The sequence below is a fragment of the Salmo trutta genome, chromosome 34 (genome assembly GCF_901001165.1).
Source record: "Salmo trutta chromosome 34, fSalTru1.1, whole genome shotgun sequence".
Lineage (NCBI taxonomy): Eukaryota > Metazoa > Chordata > Actinopteri > Salmoniformes > Salmonidae > Salmo > Salmo trutta.
Window position 1 is genome coordinate 38266316 of NC_042990.1, and position 24755 is coordinate 38291070.

Sequence of the window (24755 nt, forward strand, 5' to 3'; positions counted from 1 at the left end):
AATAACAAGGCTATGCTCACTGAGTCTGTACATAGTCAAAGCTTTCCTTAAGTTTGGGTCAGTCACAGTGGTCAGGTATTCTGCCACTGGGTACTCTCTGTTCAGAGCCAAATAGCATTCTAGTTTGCTCTGTTTTTTGTTAATTCTTTCCAATGTGTCAAGTAATTATCTTTTTGTTTTCTCATGATTTGGTTGGTTCTAATTGTGTTGCTGTCCTGGGGCTCTGTGGGGTCTGTTTGTGTTTGTGAACAGAGCCCCAGGACCAGCTTGCTTAGGGGACTCTTCTCCAGGTTCATCTCTCTGTAGGTGATGTCTTTGTTATGGAAGGTTTGGGAATTGCTTCCTTTTAGGTGATTGTAGAATTTAACGTCTCTTTTCTGGATTTTTATATTTAGCGGGTATCGACCTAAGGATATTTTTGCAGAATTCTGCATGCAGAGTCTCAATTTGGTGTTTGTCCCATTTTGTGAATTCTTGGATGGTGAGCGGACCCCAGACCTCACAATCATAAAGGGCAATGGGTTCTATAACTGATTCAAGTATTTTTAGCCAGATCCTAATTTGATGCATAGAATGCCCTTCTTTCCTTGTCTCTCAGATCAACTGCAGCTTTCTGGAAGTTACCTATGGCGCTGATGTTTAGGCCAAGGTATGTATAGTGTTTTGTGTGCTCTAGGGCAATGGTGTCTAGATGGAATTTGTATTTGTGGTCCTGGCGACTGGACCTTTTTTGGAGCACCATTATTTTGGTCTTACTGAGATTTACTGTCAGGGCCCAGATCTGGCAGAATCTGTGCTGAATATCTAGGTGCTGCTGTAGGCCCTCCTTGGTTGGTGAAAAAAGCACCAGATCATCAGCAAACAGTAGACATTTGACTTCAGATTCTAGTAGGGTGAGGCCGGATGCTGCAGACTGTTCTAGGGCCCTCGCCAGTTTGTTGATATATTTGTTGAAGAGGATGGCCAAATGGTAAAGAACATCTAACCGCTCGAGAGCACCCTTACCTGCTGATCTATAAATCATGTCTCCGTAATCTAGCATGGGTAGAATGGTCATCTGAATCAGGGTTAGTTTGGCAGCTGGGGTGAAAGAGGAGAGATTACGATAGAGGAAACCAAGTCTAAATTTAACTTTAGCCTGCAGCTTTGATATGTGCTTAGAGAAGGACAGTGTACTTTCTAGCCATACTCCCAAATACTCGTATGAGGTGACTCTCTCAAGCTTTAAACCCTCAGAGGTAGTAATAACACCTGTGGGGGGAGGGGCATTCTTCTTACCAAACCACATGACCTTTGTTTTGGAGTTGTTCAGAACAAGGTTAAGGGTAGAGAAAGCTTGTTGGCCACCAAGAAAGCTTTGTTGTAGAGCATTTAACACAAAATCCGGGAAGGGCCAGCTGAGTATAAGACTGTATCATCTGCATATAAATGGATGAGAGAGCTTCCTACTGCCTGAGCTATGTTGTTGATGTAAATTGAGACGAGCGTGGGGCTTAGGATTGAGCCTTGGGGTACTCCCTTGGTGACAGGCAGTGGCTGAGACAGCAGATTTTCTGACTTTATACACTGCACTCTTTGAGAGAGGTAGTTAGCAAACCAGGCCAAAGACCCCTCAGAGACACCAATACTCCTTAGCCGGCCCATGAGAATGGAATGGTCTACCGTATCAAAAGCTTTGGCCAAGTCAATAAATATAGCAGCACAACATTGCTTAGAATGAAGGGCAATGGTGACATCATTGAGGATCTTTAAGGTTGCAGTGACACATCCTTAACTTGAACGGAAACCAGATTGCATACCAGAGAGAATACTATAGACATCAAGAAAGCCACTCAGTTGATTATTAACAAGTTTTTCCAACAATTTTGATGAACAGGGCAAAATAGAAATAGGCCTATAACAGTTAGGATCAGCTTGATCTCTCCCTTTAAATAAAGGATGAACCGTGGCTGCCTTCCAAGCAATGGGAACCTCCCCAGAAAGGAGAGACAGGTTAAAACGTTTGGAGATAGACTTGGCGATGATAGGGGCAGGAACCTTAAAGAAGAAAGGGTCTAAACCATCTGACCCAGATGTTTTTTGGGTCAAGTTTCAGGAGCTCCACTAGCACCTAGGACTCATTGACTGCCTGCATGGAGAAACTTTGTAGCAGGGGAGGGGAAAAAGGGGGAGAATCATCAGAAGGGGTGGGAGATGAGTAAATGTTGGATTTATGACATCTGAATGTGCATCAGATGTCAACAAGATCCTATTGTACAGCAATTTCATCAGGTAACATGAATACAAAGCCGGTGAGAGATGTTTAGAATAGGATGGGATGCCAAAAGTCTGTGTAACCAATAGAGAGTCAGAGTCCTGAGTGTGGGAGGGGGGATATAGGTAGCACACAGGAGGACATTTTTCTCTATTAAGATCATTTCATTTTGAATTTCTAGGCAAATGTAAAATGTTCTTGTTTTAATTAATTTAATGAAGCCAGTTAGGTCTGCTCTATACCAAATTAGCATACCCCCTGAGTCCCTTCCCTGTTTCACACCTGGTAGTTTGGTGGATGGGACTACCAGCTCTCTGTAACCTAGTGGGTCCGTCTCCTCTATACAAGGTTTCTTGTAGGATTACAATGTCTCTATTTCTGATGTCATTGATGAAGTCCAGGTTCCTGCTCTTTAGGCCAAAGGCAGATGACCTCAGGTCTTGGATATTCCAGGATGAGATAGTGAAGGATTTGTGTTCCATAAAGTGTCCAATGTTGTTGGTCATGTGGTTTGCCTCAGGCCAGTAAGTGTGAGCAGAGCCTGCTGAGCATCTGGTACATGCCATTGGCTTGGGCTAGTGTAAGAGTGGGGGTTGGGCCTGTTTGCCCACTCACGACCTGGGCGTATGTGTGACTTCCATGTTGAGGCTCTCTTTGCGGGGGTGGGGTGCATGGGATGGGCAGGAGGGGCATAGGTCCGATCTGAGAGGGCTTAAATGGGGTGTGGGCATGGTTGACTTGGGGGGGTGTTGATTGGTTGGGGTGGGGGTGTGTATGTGGCTGGTGGTGTTGTGGTCTGGATGTAGGTCCTCTCAGCGTGGGTCCTCTATGGGTAGGTCCGGGGAGAGGGGGTGTCCCACAGGTCTGGGAGAGTGTCTCGCTGGTCTGGGCATCGTATCTATTGATCTGTTGCTCCTGTGTGAAGTGTTGGGGCTGCATTTGAGAGCGATGTCCTTTAGAGTCCGGGCGAAGGTGGGCCTTGCTACCTTGTACAGGTGGACCTGGTCATAGAGGCTGTTCAAGTCCAGGGTGGAGCGGTGGGCCAGGAAAACATTTGGTTTTGAGGCACAGTTACGGGAAATATTTGTGTTTACATGCTGTATGGTAGCAGGGTGGAAATATTTTTTGTGGTTGCAGGGTGGAGATAACCACATGTGCATTGGGAAAAGTAGAAGAAGCTTTTTCAATCACTCCCTTCAGTGCTGTGGCCACCCTTTCCTGCTGTGTTCTCAGGTCATTTGTGCCTGTGTGTATTATTATGTGGCTAGGTGAACCTAGTTGGTCCTCAGACAGAAGGTCTAGGGCGCGCTGGGTGTTTGGACACCAGAGTTTAGACACACTGTGTTTGGGAAAAAGTTTTTTTTCTTGTATATATTTCCCATTTGAGTTCATAAGGAATACATTCTGTGTCTTGTGTATGTGCTCAGTGGGTGTGGGGGGGGTTGTCAGGAGGGCTATCAGGGTGGCTGACAGGGCGTGGGTGCTCAGAGGGGGTGAGATCCCCTGGGCTTGGGGTTCTTCATTTGTCTGTTCTGCTATGATCTCGACGCTATGGTCAGGGTCTGATGTGGACTGTTCTGCTGTGGTGTCGAGACTTTTGTCAGGAGCTGAGGTGGGCTGTTCTGCTGGCTTCTCTGCGGGGGTGGCCACATCTCTAGTGGGTTTTTCTCTGTCACACGCCATCCCCCTCACCCTCTCCTCCAGCAGTCTGATCCTCTCCCTCCATCCCCCTCACCCTCTCCTCCATCCCCCTCACCCTCTCCTCTATCCCCCTCACCCTCTCCTCCAGCAGTCTGATCCTCTCCTCCATCCCCCTCTCCCTCTCCTCCAGCAGTCTGATCCTCTCCTCCAGCAGTCTGATCCTCTCCTCCATCCCCCTCTCCCTCTCCTCCTGCAGTCTGATCCTCTCCTCCATCCCCCTCACCCTCTCCTCCATCCCCCTCACCCTCTCCTCCATCCCCCTCACCCTCTCCTCCATCCCCCTCTCCCTCTCCTCCAGCAGTCTGATCCTCTCCTCCATCCCCCTCACCCTCTCCTCCAGCAGTCTGATCCTCTCCTCCATTCCCCTCACCCTCTCCTCCAGCAGTCTGATCCTCTCCTCCATCCCCCTCACCCTCTCCTCCAGCAGTCTGATCCTCTCCTCCATCCCCCTCACCCTCTCCCTCCATCCCCCCACCCTCTCCTCCAGCAGTCTGATCCTCTCCTCCATCCCCCTCACCCTCTCCTCCAGCAGTCTGATCCTCTCCTCCTGCAGTCTGATCCTCTCCTCCATTCCCCTCACCCTCTCCTCCAGCAGTCTGATCCTCTCCTCCATCCCCCCACCCTCTCCCTCCATCCCCCCACCCTCTCCTCCAGCAGTCTGATCCTCTCCTCCATCCCCCTCACCCTCTCCCTCCATCCCCCCACCCTCTCCTCCAGCAGTCTGATCCTCTCCTCCATCCCCCTCACCCTCTCCTCCAGCAGTCTGATCCTCTCCTCCTGCAGTCTGATCCTCTCCTCCATCCCCCTCACCCTCTCCTCCAGCAGTCTGATCCTCTCCTCTGGTGCTCTGTTCTGTGCTTTTTATATTGTTGATGTCGTCTCACGACAGTCCAGAGTGCAGATATGTCTCTCTCCACCTCCAGCTCTCCAGGTCTGGTTAAGAGGGTGTTGTTGTGCTGGACTGTTGTCTGGGTCTGGTTAAGGGGGTGTTGTTGTGCTGGACTGTTGTCTGGGTCTGGTTAAGGGGGTGTTGTTGTGCTGGACTGTTGTCTGGGTCTGGTTAAGGGGTTGTTGTTGTGCTGGACTGTTGTCTGGGTCTAGTTAAGGGGGTGTTGTTGTGCTGGACTGTTGTCTGGGTCTAGTTAAGGGTGTGTTGTTGTGCTGGACTGTTGTCTGGGTCTAGTTAAGGGTGTGTTGTTGTGCTGGACTGTTGTCTGGGTCTAGTTAAGGGGGTGTTGTTGTGCTGGACTGTTGTCTGGGTCTGTTCTGACTGGAGTGTAATCTCCTGCTGTTCCAGCTCCACCTGCCTTACCTCCAGCTGGGTAAATGTATCCTTCATTTCAATGAGGGAGTATTACTCTGTGCTGGGAGGTTGATTTTCCGGGTTATATAATGAAGAGGTCTGGTCTGACCCGCTCGGGGTGGGGGTATCTCTCTCAAGGGAGAGCTTCTCCTGCTGGGCTAATTCTTTGATTAGTTGAAAGTCCAGCTGAAACTGCTTGGGGTTGCCCTGTACAATAACTGTTCCAGACTTACAGAGATTTATATTAGCTGACTCAGAGTCCTCGTTGTCTACTATCCTGAGTTTCCACTCCTCGTTTCCACCCCTTCTCTTAACAGAGGGGTAGTGTGCTAATATAGCACTGTGCCATGCCAGGTGATGGTTTGTGTGGAAGATGAGGTTGCTGATGTTCCCATTTTTATAATAGTCAGCAAAAAGTGTCTCTTGATTTTCCATAAGGAGCTTCATTTTGTGATCTTATCTTCCCTTTCATTCTTTACATACACAGGGTACTGTATTTTAATTACCTCTGAACAGCGGGAGGCAGCTTCTAAGGCCTCTCCATTTGGTTGGAGTAGACTGTGTGAGTCACCTGCAATTGTGGGGCTAAAGGGCATTGACACCTCTCACTTGACACGTCAGTGCTAATTGAAGTTGTATCAAGCCTGGCAACCTTCATTTAGAATTCAGTCCTTATAAATTTATGTAATGTATTTTTCTTCGTGGCTTTTGGTAATAAAATATAGCTTCAGACTAAACATTCCTCACTCAGTTCCAGGTTGGATGGTGTTTTCAGGTTTCTGTTGTTTTCCAGAGCATTTGCTGTATAGCGTTGGAATAATAATCTTTGGTAGTTGTAAACCTTCCAGGTGATTCCGTAATTCCGTCCAAAATCAGGTTGTAGGTTTTGAGTTTTGATTTGGAGTGAAGGTTATGTTGTAGAGGGTAGCATCCTGTAAATGTTCCTGACAAAAAAATCCAAGTTTATCTAACTCTAAATCTATATTTTTTTAAGAACATGCTGAAAAATGAAGGAGCTCATCTGATCATGACTTTCTCTCTCAATTCAATTCAATTTAACTGGCTTTATTGGCATGGGAAACATATGTTTACACTGCCAAAGCAATCTCTCTCTCAAGTTCTTTCTCTTTCTCTTTGACACTAACGTTTACATTTGGCATTTGTGTGAACAGTAACCTGGGGAAGGTTTTCTGTAGTATTATAAATGTAAGAGTTATAAACTTTCTTAATAAGCACAATGTCTTGAGTAAAAGCCAAATTGGATTTACACCAAAACCAATCACATTTACACCCTACACACCCTGATAGATAAACGTGTCCACTAAAATAATACCAAAATGTATGCTTGCTTTATCAACTTCCAAAAAGCATTTGATTCTATTTGGCATACAGGACTGTTCTACAAAGTTATTGAAAGTGGTATCGGGGGTAAAACATATGACATAATTAACTCAATGTATGCTGGCAATATGTGCAGCATCACAATTGCCAAGAAAAAAACAGAATTCTTTAACCAGGGGTGGGGCTTTTGCCAGGGTTGCATTCCGAGCCCTGCACTCTTCAATATTTACATCAATGAATTGGCCACTATTCTAGAAAAATCCTCAGACCCTGGTGTTAGTCTCCACAATTCAGAGGTTAAATGCCTACTCTTTGCAGATTACCTATGCCTGCTGTCACCCACAGCACATGGCCTACAGCAGAGCCTGGAACTGCTAGATCAGTACTGACAGACCTTGGCCCTGGCAGTAAACCCCAAAAATACTAAAATAATGATTTTCCAGGGAATATCCAGATCTCAATATCCAGATCTTAGACCAGAGTTCTCAATTGGTACAAAATATAGAGTACTGCACACAATACAATTACTTAGGTTTTAAAATAAACACAACTGGACACCTTAATGATGCAGTGAATGAACTGAGAGAGAAAGCACGCAGGGCATTCTACACCATTAAAAAAAGAAATTCAAATTGAAGTACCTATTAAAATTTGTCTAAAACTAATTGAATGTGTCATTGAACCAATTGTACTTAATGGCAGCGAGGTGTGCGGTCCACTTGCAAAACAAGATTTCACCAAATGGGACACAAACCACATTGAAACCCTGCATGCAGAGTTGTGTAAGATTATCCTACATGTCCAGAGAAAAGCTGCAAACAATGCATGCAGGACAGAATTAGGCCAATATCCACTAATGATAAAAACTCAAAAAAGAGAAATTAAGTTTTGGAAACATCTAACATACCCCCTCTCATATCATTACCAAGTTGCTTTTGTATCATGACAAGATGTAGTACTAAAACTATCGAGGTTACCTAGCCAGCTACACTTTCAAACAAAGTCAACAACGCAGCCACTGCTAGCTAGCCTACTCCACCAGCCAGCAGTACTGTATCATTTTCGTCATTTTAGTCAATAAGATTTTTGCAACGTAAGCTTAACTTTTTGAACATTCGAGACGTGTAGTCCACTTGTCATTCCAATCTACTTTGCATTAGCGTAGCCTCTTCTGTAGCTTGTCAACTATGTGTCTGTCTATCCCTGTTCTCTCCCCTCTGCACAGGCCATACAAACGCTTCACACCGCGTGGCCGCTGCCACTCTAACCTGGTGGTCCCAGCGCGCACGACCCACGTGGAGTTCCAGGTCTCCGGCAGCCTCTGGAACTGCCGGTCTGCGGCCAACAAGGCTGAGTTCATCTCAGCCTATGCTACCCTCCAGTCCCTAGACTTCCTGGTGCTGATGGAAACATGGATTACCACAGATAACACTGCTACTCCTACTGCTCTCTCCTCGTCTGCCCACGTGTTCTCGCATACCCCTAGAGCATCGAGCCAGCGGGGTGGTGGCACTGGAATCCTCATCTCTCCCAAGTGGACATTCTCTCTTTCTCCCCTGACCCATCTGTCTATCTCCTCATTTGAATTCCATGCTGTCACAGTTATCAGCCCTTTCAAGCTTAACATCCTTATCATTTATCGCCCTCCAGGTTCCCTTGGAGAGTTCATCAATGAGCTTGACGCCTTGATAAGTTCCTTTCCTGAGGATGGCTCACCTCTCACAGTTCTGGGTGACTTTAACCACCCCACGTCTACCTTTGACTCATTCCTCTCTGCCTCCTTCTTTCCACTCCTCTCCTCTTTTGACCTCACCCTCTCACCTTCCCCCCCTACTCACAAGGCAGGCAATACGCTTGACCTCATCTTTACTAGATGCTGTTCTTCCACTAATCTCATTGCAACTCCCCTCCAAGTCTCCGACCACTACCTTGTATCCTTTTCCCTCTCGCTCTCATCCAACACTTCTCACTCTGCCCCTACTCAGATGGTATTGCGCCGTCCCAACCTTCGCTCTCTCTCTCTCCCGCTACTCTCTCCTCTTCCATCCTATCATCTCTTCCCTTTGCTCAAACCTTCTCCAACCTATCTCCTGATTCTGCCTCCTCAACCCTCCTCTCCTCCCTTTCTGCATCCTTTGATTTTCTCTGTCCCCTATCCTCCAGGCCGGCTCGGTCCTCCCCTCCTGCTCCGTGGCTCGACGACTCACTGCGAGCTCACAGAACAGGGCTCCGGGCAGCCGAGCGGAAATGGAGGAAAACTCGCCTCCCTGCGGACCTGGCATCCTTTCACTCCCTCCTCTCTACATTTTCCTCTTCTGTCTCTGCTGCTAAAGCCACTTTCTACCACTCTAAATTCCAAGCATCTGCCTCTAACCCTAGGAAGCTCTTTGCTACCTTCTCCTCCCTCCTGAATACTCCCACCCCCCCACCTCTCTCTCTGCGGATGACTTCGTCAACCATTTTGAAAAGAAGGTTGACGACATCCGATCCTCGTTTGCTAAGTCAAACGACACCGCTGATCCTGCTCACACTGCCCTACCCTGTGCTTTGACCTCTTTCTCCCCTCTCTCTCCAGATGAAATCTCGCGTCTTGTGACGGCCGGCCGCCAAACAACCTGCCCACTTGACCCTATCCCCTCCTCTCTTCTCCAGACCATTTCCGGAGACCTTCTCCCCTACCTCACCTCGCTCATCAACTCATCCTTGACCGCTGGCTACGTCCCTTCCGTCTTCAAGAGAGCGAGAGTTGCACCCCTTCTGAAAAAACCTACACTCGATCCCTCCGATGTCAACAACTACAGACCAGTATCCCTTCTTTCTTTTCTCTCCAAAACTCTTGAACTTGCCATCCTTGGCCAGCTCTCCTGCTATCTCTCTCAGAATGACCTTCTTGATCCTAATCAGTCAGGTTTCAAGACTGGGCATTCAACTGAGACTGCTCTTCTCTGTGTCACGGAGGCTCTCCGCACTGCTAAAGCTAACTCTCTCTCCTCTGCTCTCATCCTTCTAGACCTATCTGCTGCCTTTGATACTGTGAACCATCAGATCCTCCTCTCCACCTTCTCCGAGCTGGGCATCTCCGGCGCGGCCCACGCTTGGATTGCGTCCTACCTGACAGGTCGCTCCTACCAGGTGGCGTGGTGAGAATCCGTCTCCGCACCACGTGCTCTCACCACTGGTGTCCCCCAGGGCTCTGTTCTAGGCCCTCTCCTATTCTCGCTATACACCAAGTCACTTGGCTCTGTCATATCCTCACATGGTCTCTCCTATCATTGCTATGCAGACGACACACAATTAATCTTCTCCTTTCCCCCTTCTGATAACCAGGTGGCGAATCACATCTCTGCATGTCTGGCAGACATAACAGTGTGGATGACGGATCACCACCTCAAGCTGAACCTCGGCAAGACAGAGCTGCTCTTCCTCCCGGGGAAGGACTGCCCGTTCCATGATCTCGCCATCACGGTTGACAACTCCCTTGTGTCCTCCTCCCAGCATGCTAAGAACCTTGGCGTGACCCTGGACAACACCCTGTCATTCTCCACTAACATCAAGGCGGTGACCCGATCCTGTAGGTTCATGCTCTACAACATTCGCAAAGTACGACCCTGCCTCACACAGGGAGCGGCGCAGGTCCTAATCCAGGCACTTGTCATCTCCCGTCTGGATTACTGCAACTCGCTGTTGGCTGGGCTCCCTGCCTGTGCCATTAAACCCCTACAACTCATCCAGAACGCCGCAGCCCGTCTGGTGTTCAACCTTCCCAAGTTCTCTCACGTCACCCCGCTCCTCCGCTCTCTCCACTGGCTTCCAGTTGAAGCTCGCATCCGCTACAAGACCATGGTGCTTGCCTACGGAGCTGTGAGGGGAACGGCACCTCCCTACCTTCAGGCTCTGATCAGGCCCTACACCCAAACAAGGGCACTGCGTTCATCCACCTCTGGCCTGCTCGCCTCCCTACCTCTGAGGAAGCACTGTTCCCGCTCAGCCCAGTCAAAACTGTTTGCTGCTCTGGCACCCCAATCGTGGAACAAGCTCCCTCACGACACCAGGACAGCGGAGTCAATCACCACCTTCCGGAGACACCTGAAACCCCACCTCTTTAAGGAATACCTGGGATAGGATAAAGTAATCCTTCTAACCCCCCCCCCTTAAAATATTTAGATGCACTATTGTAAAGTGGTTGTTACACTGGATATCATAAGGTGAATGCACCAATTTGTAAGTCGCTCTGGATAAGTGTCTGCTAAATGACTTAAATGTAATGTAAATGTAAGCCCTGCAATGCCAAGAGCTGAGCAAAGAAAAGAGTCCCCTCATCCAGCTGGTCCTGGGGCTGAGTTCAAACCTGTTCTCCTAACACACTGAAGCCTCAGGATCAGAACATCCAATCAATCAGAATAAAACAAATAACACAGTCAAAACAAAACTACATTGCTTATTCTGAAACACAAGCAGAAGCACAAAGCAAAATGCAGTGCTATCTGGCCCTACATTGACAGTACACCATAGCTAACTATTTTACCATGGTTACTGATCAAAACCTTAGAAAAACCTTGACAAAGTACAGGCTCAGTGAGCACAACCTTGCTATTGAGAAGAGTAGACACAGGAAAACCTGGCTCCCTATAGAGGAAAGGCTGTGCAACCACTACACAACAGCAGAACCTGAGACAGAGCTGCATTTCCTGACAAAATGTAAAACATATAAAACAATTAGTGTCATTTCCCCAAATTTGAAACCCTATTTCAAGGTTTCAAAGACCTCTTTGATGAGAATAGGCTACCCATCTTGTTGGGGGAGGACGCAGAGAGCTGTGCTCTCTGTGCATACTACATTGCTGCCTGCCATAAGATGAGGGACAGTGTCTGACAGACCAATCAACTTGCACACTCATTCAAAGGTTTTTCTTTATTTTTACTATTTTCTACATTGTAGAATAGTAGTGAAGTGATCAAAACTGTGAAATAACACGTGGAATAATGTAGTAACCAAAAAAGTGTTAAACAAATCTAAATATATTTTACTTTTGAGATTATTCAAATAGCCACCCTTTGCCTTGATGACAGCTTTGCACACTCTTTGCATTCTCTCAACCAGCTTCACCTGGAATGCTTTTCCAATAGTCTGGATGGAGTTCCCACATATGCTGAGCACTTGTTGGCTGATTTTCCTTCACTCTGCAGTCCGACTCTTCCCAAACCATCTCAATTTGGTTGAGGTTGAGGGATTGTGGAGGCCAGGTCATCTAATGCAGCACTCCATCCCTCTCATTCTTGGTAAAATAGCCCTTACACAGCTTGGAGGTGGGTTGGGTCATTGTCCTGTTGAAAAACATATGATAGTCCAAACCAGATGGGATGGCGTATTGCTGAAGAATGCTGTGGTAGCCATGCTGGTTAAGTGTGACTTGAATTCTACATAAATCACAGACAGTGTCACCAGCAAAGCACACCCACACCATAACACCTCATCCTCCATGCTTTACTGTGGGACATACACATGTGGAGATTATTCATTCACCCACACCGCGTCTCACAAAGACATGGCGGTTGGAACCAAAAATCTCCAATTTGGACTCCAAACCAAAGGACAGACCATGCACTTTTCACACAGAAACAGAGAGATTTAACAGAAAGCATGGAACAGAGAACAGGGAAGGAAAGTAGGAGAGGAAATTGTGTGATGTAATTTTTATGGAGTGATCTGACATTAGCTGAGTTAGAGATTAATACATTTAATTGTAATGTTTAGATGGCAAGTTGATTCTCCTGAACACATCCATTCACCCAGCTAGGAGCTGGCAAGCACTCTCATCCATCTGGGACATGGCTAGAAGGCAGCTAGGAGCTAGCTAGCACTCTCATCCATCTGGGACAAGGCTAGAAGGCAGCTAGGAGCTAGCAAGCACTCTCATCCATCTGGGTCGTGGCTAGAAGGCAGCTAGGAGCTAGCAAGCACTCTCATCCATCTGGGACATGGCTAGGCAGCTAGGAGCTAGCAAGCACTCTCATCCATCTGGGACATGGCTAGAAGGCAGCTAGGATTTAGCAAGCACTCTCATCCATCTGGGACATGGCTAGAAGGCAGCTAGGAGTTAGCAAGCACTCTCATCCATCTGGGTCATGGCTAGAAGGCAGCTAGGAGCTAGCAAGCACTCTCATCCATCTGGGACATGGCTAAAAGGCAGCTAGGAGTTAGCAAGCACTCTCATCCATATGGGTCATGGCTAGAAGGTAGCTAGGAGCTAGCAAGCACTCTCTTCCATCTGGGACATGGCTATGAGGCAGCTAGGAGCTAGCAAGCACTCTGACGCCCTGGGACAAAGCTACTGGCAAACATCTACAGGTTGAGCAAAGAAAAACATGTGAGATGCAAACGCATGCACTTTGAGATTTGCAAACCAGGCAGCATAATCTGCAGCTGGATGATTCTCATCCATTCATCCACCCATCAATCCATCAACCCATCCATCCACCCATCAATCAAATGTCAATCAGCTGTATTTATAAAGCCATTCTTTCATTAGCTGATGTCCCAAAGTGATGTACAGAAACCCAGCCTAAAACCCAAAACAGCAAGCAATGCAGGTGTAGAAGCACGGTGACTAGGAAAAACTCCCTAGAAGGCCTAGGAAGAAACCTAGAGGGGAACCAGACAATGAGGGGTGGCCAGTCCTCTTCTGGCTGTGCTGGGTGGAGATAACAGAACATGGCCAAGATGTTCAAATGTTCAAATGATCAGCAGGGTCAAATAATAATACCAATACATCCATCCATCCCTCCATCCATCCACCAATACACCTATCCATCCATCCTCCCTCCATCCATCCACCTAACAAACATCATCCATCCATCCATTCACCAATACACCTATCCATCCATCCTCCCTCCATCCATCCACCTAACAAACCATCATCCATCCATCCACCTATACACCTATCCATCCATCATCCATCCATCCACCTAACAAACCGTCATCTGTCCATCCATCCATTTATCCATCATCCATAAATACACCCACCCACCCACCCATCCATCCATCATCAATCATCCATCCATCCACCCACCCATCCATCATCAATCATCCATAAATCAATCCATCCATCCATCCATCCACCTATCCATCCATCATCAATCATCCATCCATCCATCCATCCACCCACCAATCCATCCATCATCAATCATCCATAAATCCATCCATCATCCCACCCACCCACCCACCTACCTACCCACCCATCCATCCACATATCCATCCATCATCCATAAATCCATCTATCCATCTATAAACCCATCCATCTACCCATCCACCTATCCACCCAACCTTCCATCCATCCATCCATCCACCATCCATCCATCCACCTACCCATCCACCCATCTACCCATCCATCCACCTAACAAACTGCCATCCATCAATCCGTCCATCCATCCATAAATCCATCCACCCACCTACCCACCCACCCATCCATCCACCCATCCTTCCATCCATCCACATTTTCATCCATCCATCCATTCATCCATTCATCCACCTATCCACTGTTCCATCCATCATCCATCCACCCATCCATCCATCCATCCACAGTATCTCACAAAGTGAGTACACCCCTCACATTTTTGTAAATATTTGAGTATATCTTTTCATTTGATAACACTGAAGAAATGACACTTAGCTACAATGTAAAGTAGTGAGTGTACAGCTTGTATAACAGTGTAAATTTACTGTCCCCTCAAAATAACACAACCCACAGCCATTAATGTCTAAGCCGCTGGCAACAAAAGTGTGTACACCCCTAAGTGAAAATGTCCAAATTGGGCCCAAAGTGTCAATATTTTGTGTGGCCACCATCATTTTCCAGCACTGCCTTAACCCTCTTGGGCATGGAGTTCACCAGAGCTTCTCAGGTTACCACTGGAGTCCTCTTCCACTCCTCCATGACAACATCACGGAGCTGGTGGATGTTAGAGACCTTGCACTCCTCCACCTTCCATTTGAGGATGCCCCACAAATGCTCAATAGGGTTTAGGTCTGGAGACAAGCTTGGCCAGTCCATCACCTTTACCCTCAGCTTCTTTAGCAAGGCAGTGGTCATCTTGGAGGTGTGTTTGGGGTCGTTATCATGTTGGAATACTGCCCTGCGGCCCAGTCTCCGAAGGGAGGGGATCATGCTCTGCTTCAGTATGTCACAGTACATGTTGGCATTCATGGTTCCCTCAATGAACTGTAGCTCCCCAGTGCCGGCAGCACTCATGCAGCCCCAGACCATGACACTCCCACCCCCATGCTTGTCTGTAGGCAAGACACACTTGTCTTTGTACTCCTCACCTGGTTGCCGCCACACACGCTTGACACCATCTGAACCAAATAAGTTTATCTTGGTCTCATCAGACCACAGGACATGGTTCCAGTAATCCATGTCCGTAGTCTGCTTGTCTTCAGCAAACTGTTTGCGGGCTTTCTTGTGCATCATCTTTAGAAGAGGCTTCCTTCTGGGACGACAGCCATGCAGACCAATTTGATGCAGTGTGCGGCGTATGGTCTGAGCACTGACAGGCTGACCCCCCACCCCTTCAACCTCTGCAGCAATGCTGGCAGCACTCATACGTCTATTTCCCAAAGACAACCTCTGGATATGACGCTGAGCACGCGCACTCAACCTCTTTGGTCAACCATGGCGAGACCTTTTCTGAGTTGAACCTGTCCTGTTAAACCGCTGTATGCAGCTCCGTTTCAGGGTCTTGGCAATCTTCTTATAGCCCAGGCCATCTTTATGTAGAGCAACAATAATTTTTTTCAGATCCTCAGAGGTGCCATGTTGAACTTCCAGTGACCAGTTAGTATGAGGGAGTGTGAGAGCGATGACACCAAATTTAACACACCTGCTCCCCATTCACACCTGAGACCTTGTAACACTAACGAGTCACATGACACCGAGGAGGGAAAATGGCTAATTGGGCCCAATTTGGACATTTTCACTTAGGGGTGTACTCACTTTTGTTGCCAGCGGTTTAGACATTAATGGCTGTGTGTTGTGTTATTTTGAGGGGACAGCATATTTACACTGTTATACAAGCTGTACACTCACTACTTTACATTGTAGCAAAGTGTCATTTCTTCAGTGTTGTCACATGAAAAGATATACTCAAATATTTATAAAAATGTGAGGGGTGTACTCACTTTTGTGAGATACTGTATATACCTATCCATGCCTCATCTCTCCATCTATCCACCTAACAAACCATCATCCATGGATCCATCTATCCACCTATCCATTCATCATCCATCAATCCACCTATAAATCCATCCATCCATCCACATATCCAACTTTCCATCCATCCATCCACCTATCCCTCTGTCCTTCCTTTCATCCTTCCACCTATCTACCTTTCCATCATCGATCCATCCATTCACCTGTCCATCCATCAAATAAAATAAAATAAAATGTATTTATAAAGCCCTTCTTACATCAGCTGATATCTCAAAGTGCTGTACAGAAACCTGGCCTAAAACTCCAAACAGCAAGCAATGCAGGTGTAGAAGCACGGTGGCTAGGAAAAACTCCCTAGAAAGGCCAGAACCTAGGATGAAACCTAGAGAGGAACCAGGCTATGAGGGGTGGCCAGCCCTCTTCTGGCTGTGCCGGGTATGAAATTGTATGAAATGTATGAATTCACTACTGTAAGTCGCTCTGGATAAGAGCGTCTGCTAAATGACAAAAATGTAAATGTAAATGTAAATATTCAAATGTTCATAGATGACCAGCAGGGTCAAATAATAATTATCACAGTGGTTGTCGAGGGTGCAACAGATCAGCACCTCAGGAGTAAATGTCAGTTGTCTTTTCATAGCCGATCATTCAGAGTATCTCTACCGCTCCTGCTGTCTCTAGAGAGTTGAAAACAGCAGGTCTGGGACAGGTAGCACGTCCGGTGAACAGGTCAGGGTTCCATAGCTGCAGGCAGAACAGCTGAAACTGGAGCAGCAGCACAGCCAGGTGGACAGGGGACAGCAAGGAGTCACCATGTCAGGTAGTCCTGAGGCATAGTCCTAAGGTTCAGGTCCTCCGAGAGAGAGAAAGAAAGAAAGAAAGAAAGAAAGAAAGAAAGAAAGAAAGAAAGAAAGAAAGAGAGAATTAGAGAGAGCATACCTGAATTCACACAGAACACCGGATAAGACAGGCAAAATAGTCCAGATATAACAGACTGACCCTATCCCCCCCGACACATAAACTACTGCAGCATAAATACTGGAGGCTGAAACAGGAGGGGTCAGGAGACACTGGCCCCATCCGACGATACCCGCGGAACGGGCCATCCATCCACCTATCCATCCATCATCCATAAATCCATCCATCCACCCATCCATCCACCCAAACAACCATCTATCCACCCATCCATCCATCCACCATCCTTCCATCCATCCACCTATCCACCCATCCACCTATCCACCTATCCACCTACCCATCCACCCATCTACCCCCCATTAACAAACCATCATCCATCCACCATCCATTAATCCACCTATCCATCCATCCATCCATCCATCCATCCATCCATCCATCCATCCATCTATCTATCCACCCACCTTTCCACCTATCCATTTATCCAATCTATCCATCCTTCCACCTATCCATCCATCCTCCATCCACCCATCCCCACATCCATCCATCCAACCATCCAACCATCCACATATCTACCCATCCATCCACCTAACAAACCGTAACAAATCAATCAATCCATCCTTCCATCCCTCCATCCATCCACCTATCCACCTATCCACCCATCCATCCATCATCCCTCCATCCATCCACCTAGCAAAGCGTCATCCATCAATCCGCCCATCCATCCACAGACCTATCCATCCATCCATCAATCCATCTATCCATCCATCATCCATCCATCCATCCATCCATCTATCTATCCACCCACCTTTCCACCTATCCATTTATCCAATCTATCCATCCTTCCACCTATCCATCCATCATCCATCCACCCATCCCCACATCCATCCATCCAACCATCAAACCGTCATTTCATCCATCCATCAATCCATCCATCCATCCATCTATCCATCCACTTATTTATTCATCAATCCACCCATCCATCCATTCATCCACCTATCCAACCATCATCCATCCACAGACCCATCATTCCATCCACCAATTTATCCACCTATCCATCCATCTATCTATCTATCCATCATCCATCCATCCATTCACATATCCACCCATCTATCCACCTCTCCATCCATTCACCTATTCACCTATCCATACACCTATTCACCTATCCATCTCCATCCATCCACCTAACAAACCATCATCTAACCATGTGTCCATCCATCCATATATCCATATATCCATCATCTATATATCCATTCCAAACATCCACCCACCCACCCACCCACCCACCCATCCATCCATCCATCCATCCATCCATCTATCCATCTATCCATTCACTTATTCATTCATTAATCCATCCATCCATCCATCCATCCATCTATCCATCCACAGACCCATCCATCCACCAATGTATCCACCTATCCATACATCATCTCTCCATCCATCCACCTAACAAACCATCATCTAACCATCTGTCCATCCATCCATATATCCATATATCCATCATCTATATATCCATTCCAAACATCCACCCACCCACCCACCTAACCATCCATCCATCCACCCACCCACCCACCCACCCACCCACCCACCAACCCTTTCATCATCCATCCATCCATCCACCATCGACCCACCCACCCACCCATCCATCCATTCATCCACTCACCCATCCACCATCCATCAATCAATCCATCCATCCAGCCACCCACCTACCGACCCACCTATCCATCTTTCGACCCATCCACCCAAACAACCATCCATCTATCCACCCATCCATCCACCATCCTTCCATCCATCCACCTATCCACCCATCCACCTATCAACCTATCCACCTACCCATCCACCCATCTACCCCCCATTAACAAACCGCCATCCATCCATCCATCCACCATCCATCCATCCACCTACCCACCTACCCATCCACATATCTACCCATCCACCTAACAAACCATAACAAATCAATCAATCCATCCATCCGTCCATCCCACCATCCATCCACCTATCCACCTATCCATCCATCCATCCATCATCCCTCCATCCATCCATCTAGCAAAGCATCATCCATCAATCCACCCATCCATCCACAGACCTATCCATCATCCATCCATCCTTCCACCTATCCATCCACTCATCCCCACATCCATCCATCCAACCATCAAACCGTCAATTCATCCATCCATTCACCAACCCACCCACCCTTTCATCATCCATCAATCATCATCCACCCACCCACCCATCAATCATCCACCACTCTGGACCTACTCACTGCCACAGTCATACTCTGGACCTAGTTTTGTCCCATGGAATAAATGTTGTGGATCTTAATGTTTTTCCTCATAATCCTGGATTATCGGACCACCATTTTATTGCGTTTACAATTGCAACAAATAATCTGCTCAGACCCCAACCAAGGAAGATTAAAAGTCGTGCTATAAATTCTCAGACAACCCAAATATTCCTTGATGCCCTTCCAGACTCCCTCTGCCTACCCAAGGACGTCAGAGGACAAGAATCAGTTAACCACCTAACCGAGGAACTCAATTCAACCTTGCGCAATACCCTAGATGCAGTTGCACCCCTAAAAATTAAAAACATCTGTCATAAGAAACTAGCTCCCTGGTATACAGAAAATACACGAGCTCTGAAGCAAGCTTCCAGAAAATTGGAACGGAAATGGCGCCACACTAAACTGGAAGTCTTCCGACTAGCTTGGAAAGACAGTACCGTGCAGTATCGAAGAGCCCTCACTGCTGCACGATCATCCTATTTTTCCAACTTAATTGAGGAAAATAAGAACAATCCGAAATTTCTTTTTGACACTGTCGCAAAGCTAACTAAAAAGCAGCATTCGCAAATGGAGGATGGCTTTCACTTCAGCAGTAATAAATTTATGAACTTTTTTGAGGAAAAGATCATGATCATTAGAAAGCAAATTACGGACTCCTCTTTAAATCTGGGTATTCCTCCAGGGCTTCATTGTCCAGAGTCTGCACAACTCTGCCAGGACCTTGGCTCAAGGGAGATACTAAGTGTTTTAGTACTATATCTCTTGACACAATGATGAAAATAATCATGGCCTCCAAACCCTCAAGCTGCATACTGGACCCTATTCCAACTAAACTACTGAAAGAGCTGCTTCCTGTGCTTGGCCCTCCTATGTTGAACATAATAAACGGCTCTCTATCCACCGGATGTGTACCAAGCTCACTAAAAGTGGCAGTAATAAAGCCTCTCTTGAAAAAGCCGAATCTTGACCCAGAAATTATAAAAAACTATCGGCCTATATCGAATCTTCCATTCCTCTCAAAAATTTTAGAAAAAGTTGTTGCGCAGCAACTCACTGCCTTCCTGAAGACAAACAATGTATACGAAACGCTTCAGTCTGGTTTTAGACCCCATCATAGCACTGAGACTGCACTTGTGAAGGTGGTAAATGACCTTTTAATGACGTCAGACCGAGGCTCTGCATCTGTCCTCATGCTCCTAGATCTTAGTGCCGCTTTTGATACCATCGATCACCACATTCTTTTGGAGAGATTGGAAACCCAAATTGGTCTACATGGACAAGTTCTGGCCTGGTTTAGATCTTATCTGTCGGAAAGATATCAGTTTGTCTCTGTGAATGGTTCGTCCTCTGACAAATCAATTGTAAATTTCGGTGTTCCTCAAGGTTCCGTTCTAGGACCACTATTGTTTTCACTATATATTTTACCTCTTGGGGATGTCATTCGAAAACATAATGTTAAATTTCACTGCTATGCGGACGACACACAGCTGTACATTTCAATGAAACATGGTGAAGCCCCAAAATTGCCCTCGCTAGAAGCCTGTGTTTCAGACATAAGGAAGTGGATGGCTGCAAATTTTCTACTTTTAAACTCGGACAAAACAGAGATGCTTGTCCTAGGTCCCAAGAAACAACGAGATCTTCTGTTGAATCTGACAATTAATCTGGATGGTTGTACAGTCGTCTCAAATAAAACTGTGAAGGACCTCGGCGTTACTCTGGACCCTGATCTCTCTTTTGAAGAACATATCAAGACTGCTTCAAGGACAGCTTTTTTCCATCTACGTAACATTGCAAAAATCAGAAACTTTCTGTCCAAAAATGACGCAGAAAAATTAATCCATGCTTTTGTTACTTCTAGGCTCGACTACTGCAATGCTCTACTTTCCGGCTACCCGGATAAAGCACTAAACAAACTTCAGTTAGTGCTAAATACGGCTGCTAGAATCCTGACTAGAACCAAAAAATTTGATCATATTACTCCAGTGCTAGCTTCCCTACACTGGCTTCCTGTTAAGGCAAGGGCTGATTTCAAGGTTTTACTGCTAACCTACAAAGCATTACATGGGCTTGCTCCTACCTATCTTTCCGATTTGGTCCTGCCGTACATACCTACACGTACGCTACGGTCACAAGACGCAGGCCTCCTAATTGTCCCTAGAATTTCTAAGCAAACGGCTGGAGGTAGGGCTTTCTCCTTTAGAGCTCCATTTTTATGGAATGGTCTGCCTACCCATGTGAGAGACGCAGACTCAGTCTCAACCTTTAAGTCTTTACTGAAGACTTATCTCTTCAGTAGGTCCTATGATTAAGTATAGTCTGGCCCAGGAGTGTGAAGGTGAACGGAAAGGCTGGAGCAACGAACCGCCCTTGCTGTCTCTGCCTTGTCGGTTCCCCTCTTCCCACTGGGATTCTCTGCCTCTAACCCTTTTACAGGGGCTGAGTCACTGACTTACTGGTGTTCTTCCATGCCGTCCATGGGAGGGGTGCGTCACTTGAGTAGGTTGAGCCACTGACGTGGTCTTCCTGTCTGGGTTGGCGCCCCCCCCTTGGGTTGTGCCGTGGCGGACATCTTTGTGGGCTATACTCGGCCTTGTCTTCGGACGGTAAGTTGGTGGTTGTAGATATCCCTCTAGTGGTGTGGGGGCTGTGCTTTGGCAAAGTGGGTGGGGTTATATCCTGCCTGTTTGGCCCTGTCCGGGGGTATCATCGGATGGGGCCACAGTGTCTTCTGATCCCTCCTGTCTCAGCCTCCAGTATTTATGCTGCAGTAGTTTATGTGTCGGGGGGCTAGGGTCAGTCTGTTACATCTGGAGTATTTTCTTGTCTTATCCGGTGTCCTGTGTGAATGTAAATATGCTCTCTCTAATTCTCTCTTTCTTTCTTTCTTTCTTTCTTTCTCTCGGAGGACCTGAGCCCTAGGACTACCTGGCATGATGACTCCTTGCTGTCCCCAGTCCACCTGGCCATGCTGCTGCTCCAGTTTCAACTGTTCTGCCTGCGGCTACGGAACCCTGACCTGTTCACCGGACGTGCTTGTTGCACCCTCGACAATTACTATGATTATTATTATTTGACCATGCTGGTCATTTACGAACATTTTAACATCTTGACCATGTTCTGTTATAATATCCACCCGGCACAGCCAGAAGAGGACTGGCCACCCCTCATAGCCTGGTTCCTCTCTAGGTTTCTTCCTAGGTTTTTGGCCTTTCTCAGGAGTTTTTCCTAGGGAGTTTTTCCCAGCCACCGTGCTTCTTTCACATGCATTGCTTGCTGTTTGGGGTTTTAGGCTGGGTTTCTGTACAGCACTTTGAGATTTCAGCTGATGTACGAAGGGCTATTTAAATAAATTTGATTTGATTTGATTTGATCCACCCACCCATCCACCCACACATCCATCTATCCACCTATCCATCCATCCATTCATCGACCCATCCACCCACCCATCCACCTAACCATCCATCCACCCACCCATCCAGCCACCCACCTACTGACCCACCCATCCATCATCCACCTAACCATCCATCCACCTATTCACCTATCCATCCACCCATCCACCTAACCATCCACCCACCCATCCATCCATCCATCCATCCATCCACCTATTCACCTATCCATCCACCCATCCACCTAACCACCCACCCACCCATCCATCCATCCATCCACCTATTCACCTATCCATCCACCCATCCACCTAACCATCCACCCACCCATCCATCCATCCATCCAGCCACCCACCTACCGACCCACGTATCCATCTTTCCACCCATCCATCCACCTATGTGTGGGTAGGTGGGTGAATGGATGGGTGGATCGGTAGGTGGGTGGCTGGATGGATGGATGGATGGATGGTGGGTGGGTGGGTGGATGGTTAGGTGGATAGGTGGATGGATGGATGGATGGATGGGTGGGTGGGTGGGTGGATGGTGGGTGGGTGGGTGGATGGATTGATGGATAGTGGATGGATGGATGGATGGATGGGTGGGTGGGTGGGTGGATGGTGGGTGGGTGGGTGGATGGATTGATGGATAGTGGATGGATGGATAGTGGATGGGTGGGTGGGTGGATGGATAGGTGGATGGATGGGTGGGTGGGTGGGTGGGTGGGTGGATGGTGGGTGGATGGATGGATTGATGGATAGTGGATGGATGGATAGTGGATGGATGGGTGGGTGGGTGGGTGGGTGGATGGGTGGATGGATGGGTGGATGGGTGGATGGTGGGTGGATGGATAGTGGATGGATGGATAGTGGATGGGTGGGTGGGTGGATGGATGGATGGATGGATGGCTGGATGGATGGATGGATGGATGGGTGGGTGGGTGGGTGGGTGTGTGGGTGGGTGGATGGTGGGTGGATGGATGGATTGATGGATAGGTGGATGGATGGATGGATGGATGGGTGGGTGGGTGGATGTCTGGATAGAAAATGGAAGGATGGACCTCATCCACCCATCCACCATCCACTTACCCATCCATCCATATTCTACCCACACATCCATCCATCCATCCACCCACCCACCAATCCATCCATCCATCAATCCAACCACCCACCTACCAACCCACCCATCCGTCCATCCACCCACCCTTTCATCATCCATCCATCATCCACCCATCCATCCACCCACCCACACATCTATCCATCCACCTATCCATCCACCCACCATCGACCCACCCATCCATCCATCCATCCATCTATGCATCATCCATCCATCCATCCATCCACCAGTGTCATGGACAGATCTAGAGACAGATAGAATGTGTTCCAAAAGGTATCCCATTCCCTACATAGTGCACTACTGTTGACCAGAGCTCTGTGGGCCCTGGTAAGAAATAGTGTACTATATATAGGAAATAGGATGCCACCATCATCCACAGCCAGGGACTTCTCATAACAGCTGTCAGAATATTTCACCAACACTCTGACAGTGAGAAATATGACATTTTAGTGTGGAGAAAACAAGTGAGTGTTTGACAATTAATGCATGAATGGCACAATAAATACTTATAATATGATTTTCTGAAGGAATTGGTGATGTCATTGTGGCTTTAGTCAGATATTGATTTGCTAGGAGGTTGACAGTGAATGACAGAATATAACTACCTCTCTAACGAACTTATCATATCATATCATTGTGGCTATATTAATTGATTTGCTATGGGGTTCTGGGGACTGGCTCAAAAATACTGTCCTCATTGTGACACACACTCTCTCTCTCTCTCTCTCTCTCTCTCTCTCTCCCTCTTTCTGTCTCTCTCTCTCTCTCTCTCCATCTCTCTCTCTCTCCCTCCTCTGTCTCTCTCTCTCCCTTTCTCTCTCTCTCCCTCCCTCTCTCCCCCTCTGTCTCTCTCTCTCCCTCCCTCTCTATCTCTCTCTCTGTCCCCCTCTCTCTCTAGCCCCATCCCTCCCTCCCTCCCTCCCTCCCTCTGTCTCTCTCTCTATAGACATAATGGTTTGTATTGACTGGGTCTGGCCATTCAGGGATATTAGCTAGAATAAATGGACAAATGGACAAAGAGCATAAACACTGATACGCACATGTACACACACACACACACACACACGTACACACACACACGTACACACACACACACACACACACACACACACACACACACACACACACACACACACACACACACACACACACACACAACCAATATACACAAATACAAAACAACACACACACACACACACACACACACACACAACCAATATACACAAATACAAAACAACACACACATATACACACA

At 47.3% G+C, this 24755-nt stretch overlaps 1 protein-coding gene across 1 annotated transcript in view; it reads left to right on the forward strand.

Annotated features, from left to right (window-relative positions):
- The first annotated feature begins 626 nt into the window (after positions 1 to 626).
- The window catches only part of LOC115173252 (repetitive proline-rich cell wall protein 2-like), a 74399-nt gene continuing 50270 nt past the window's right edge, over positions 627 to 24755 (forward strand). Inside the window, exon 1 of the mRNA XM_029731168.1 lies at positions 627 to 649. Coding sequence (XP_029587028.1) covers positions 627 to 649 — 23 coding nt within the window. The remainder of the gene's footprint in view (positions 650 to 24755) is intronic.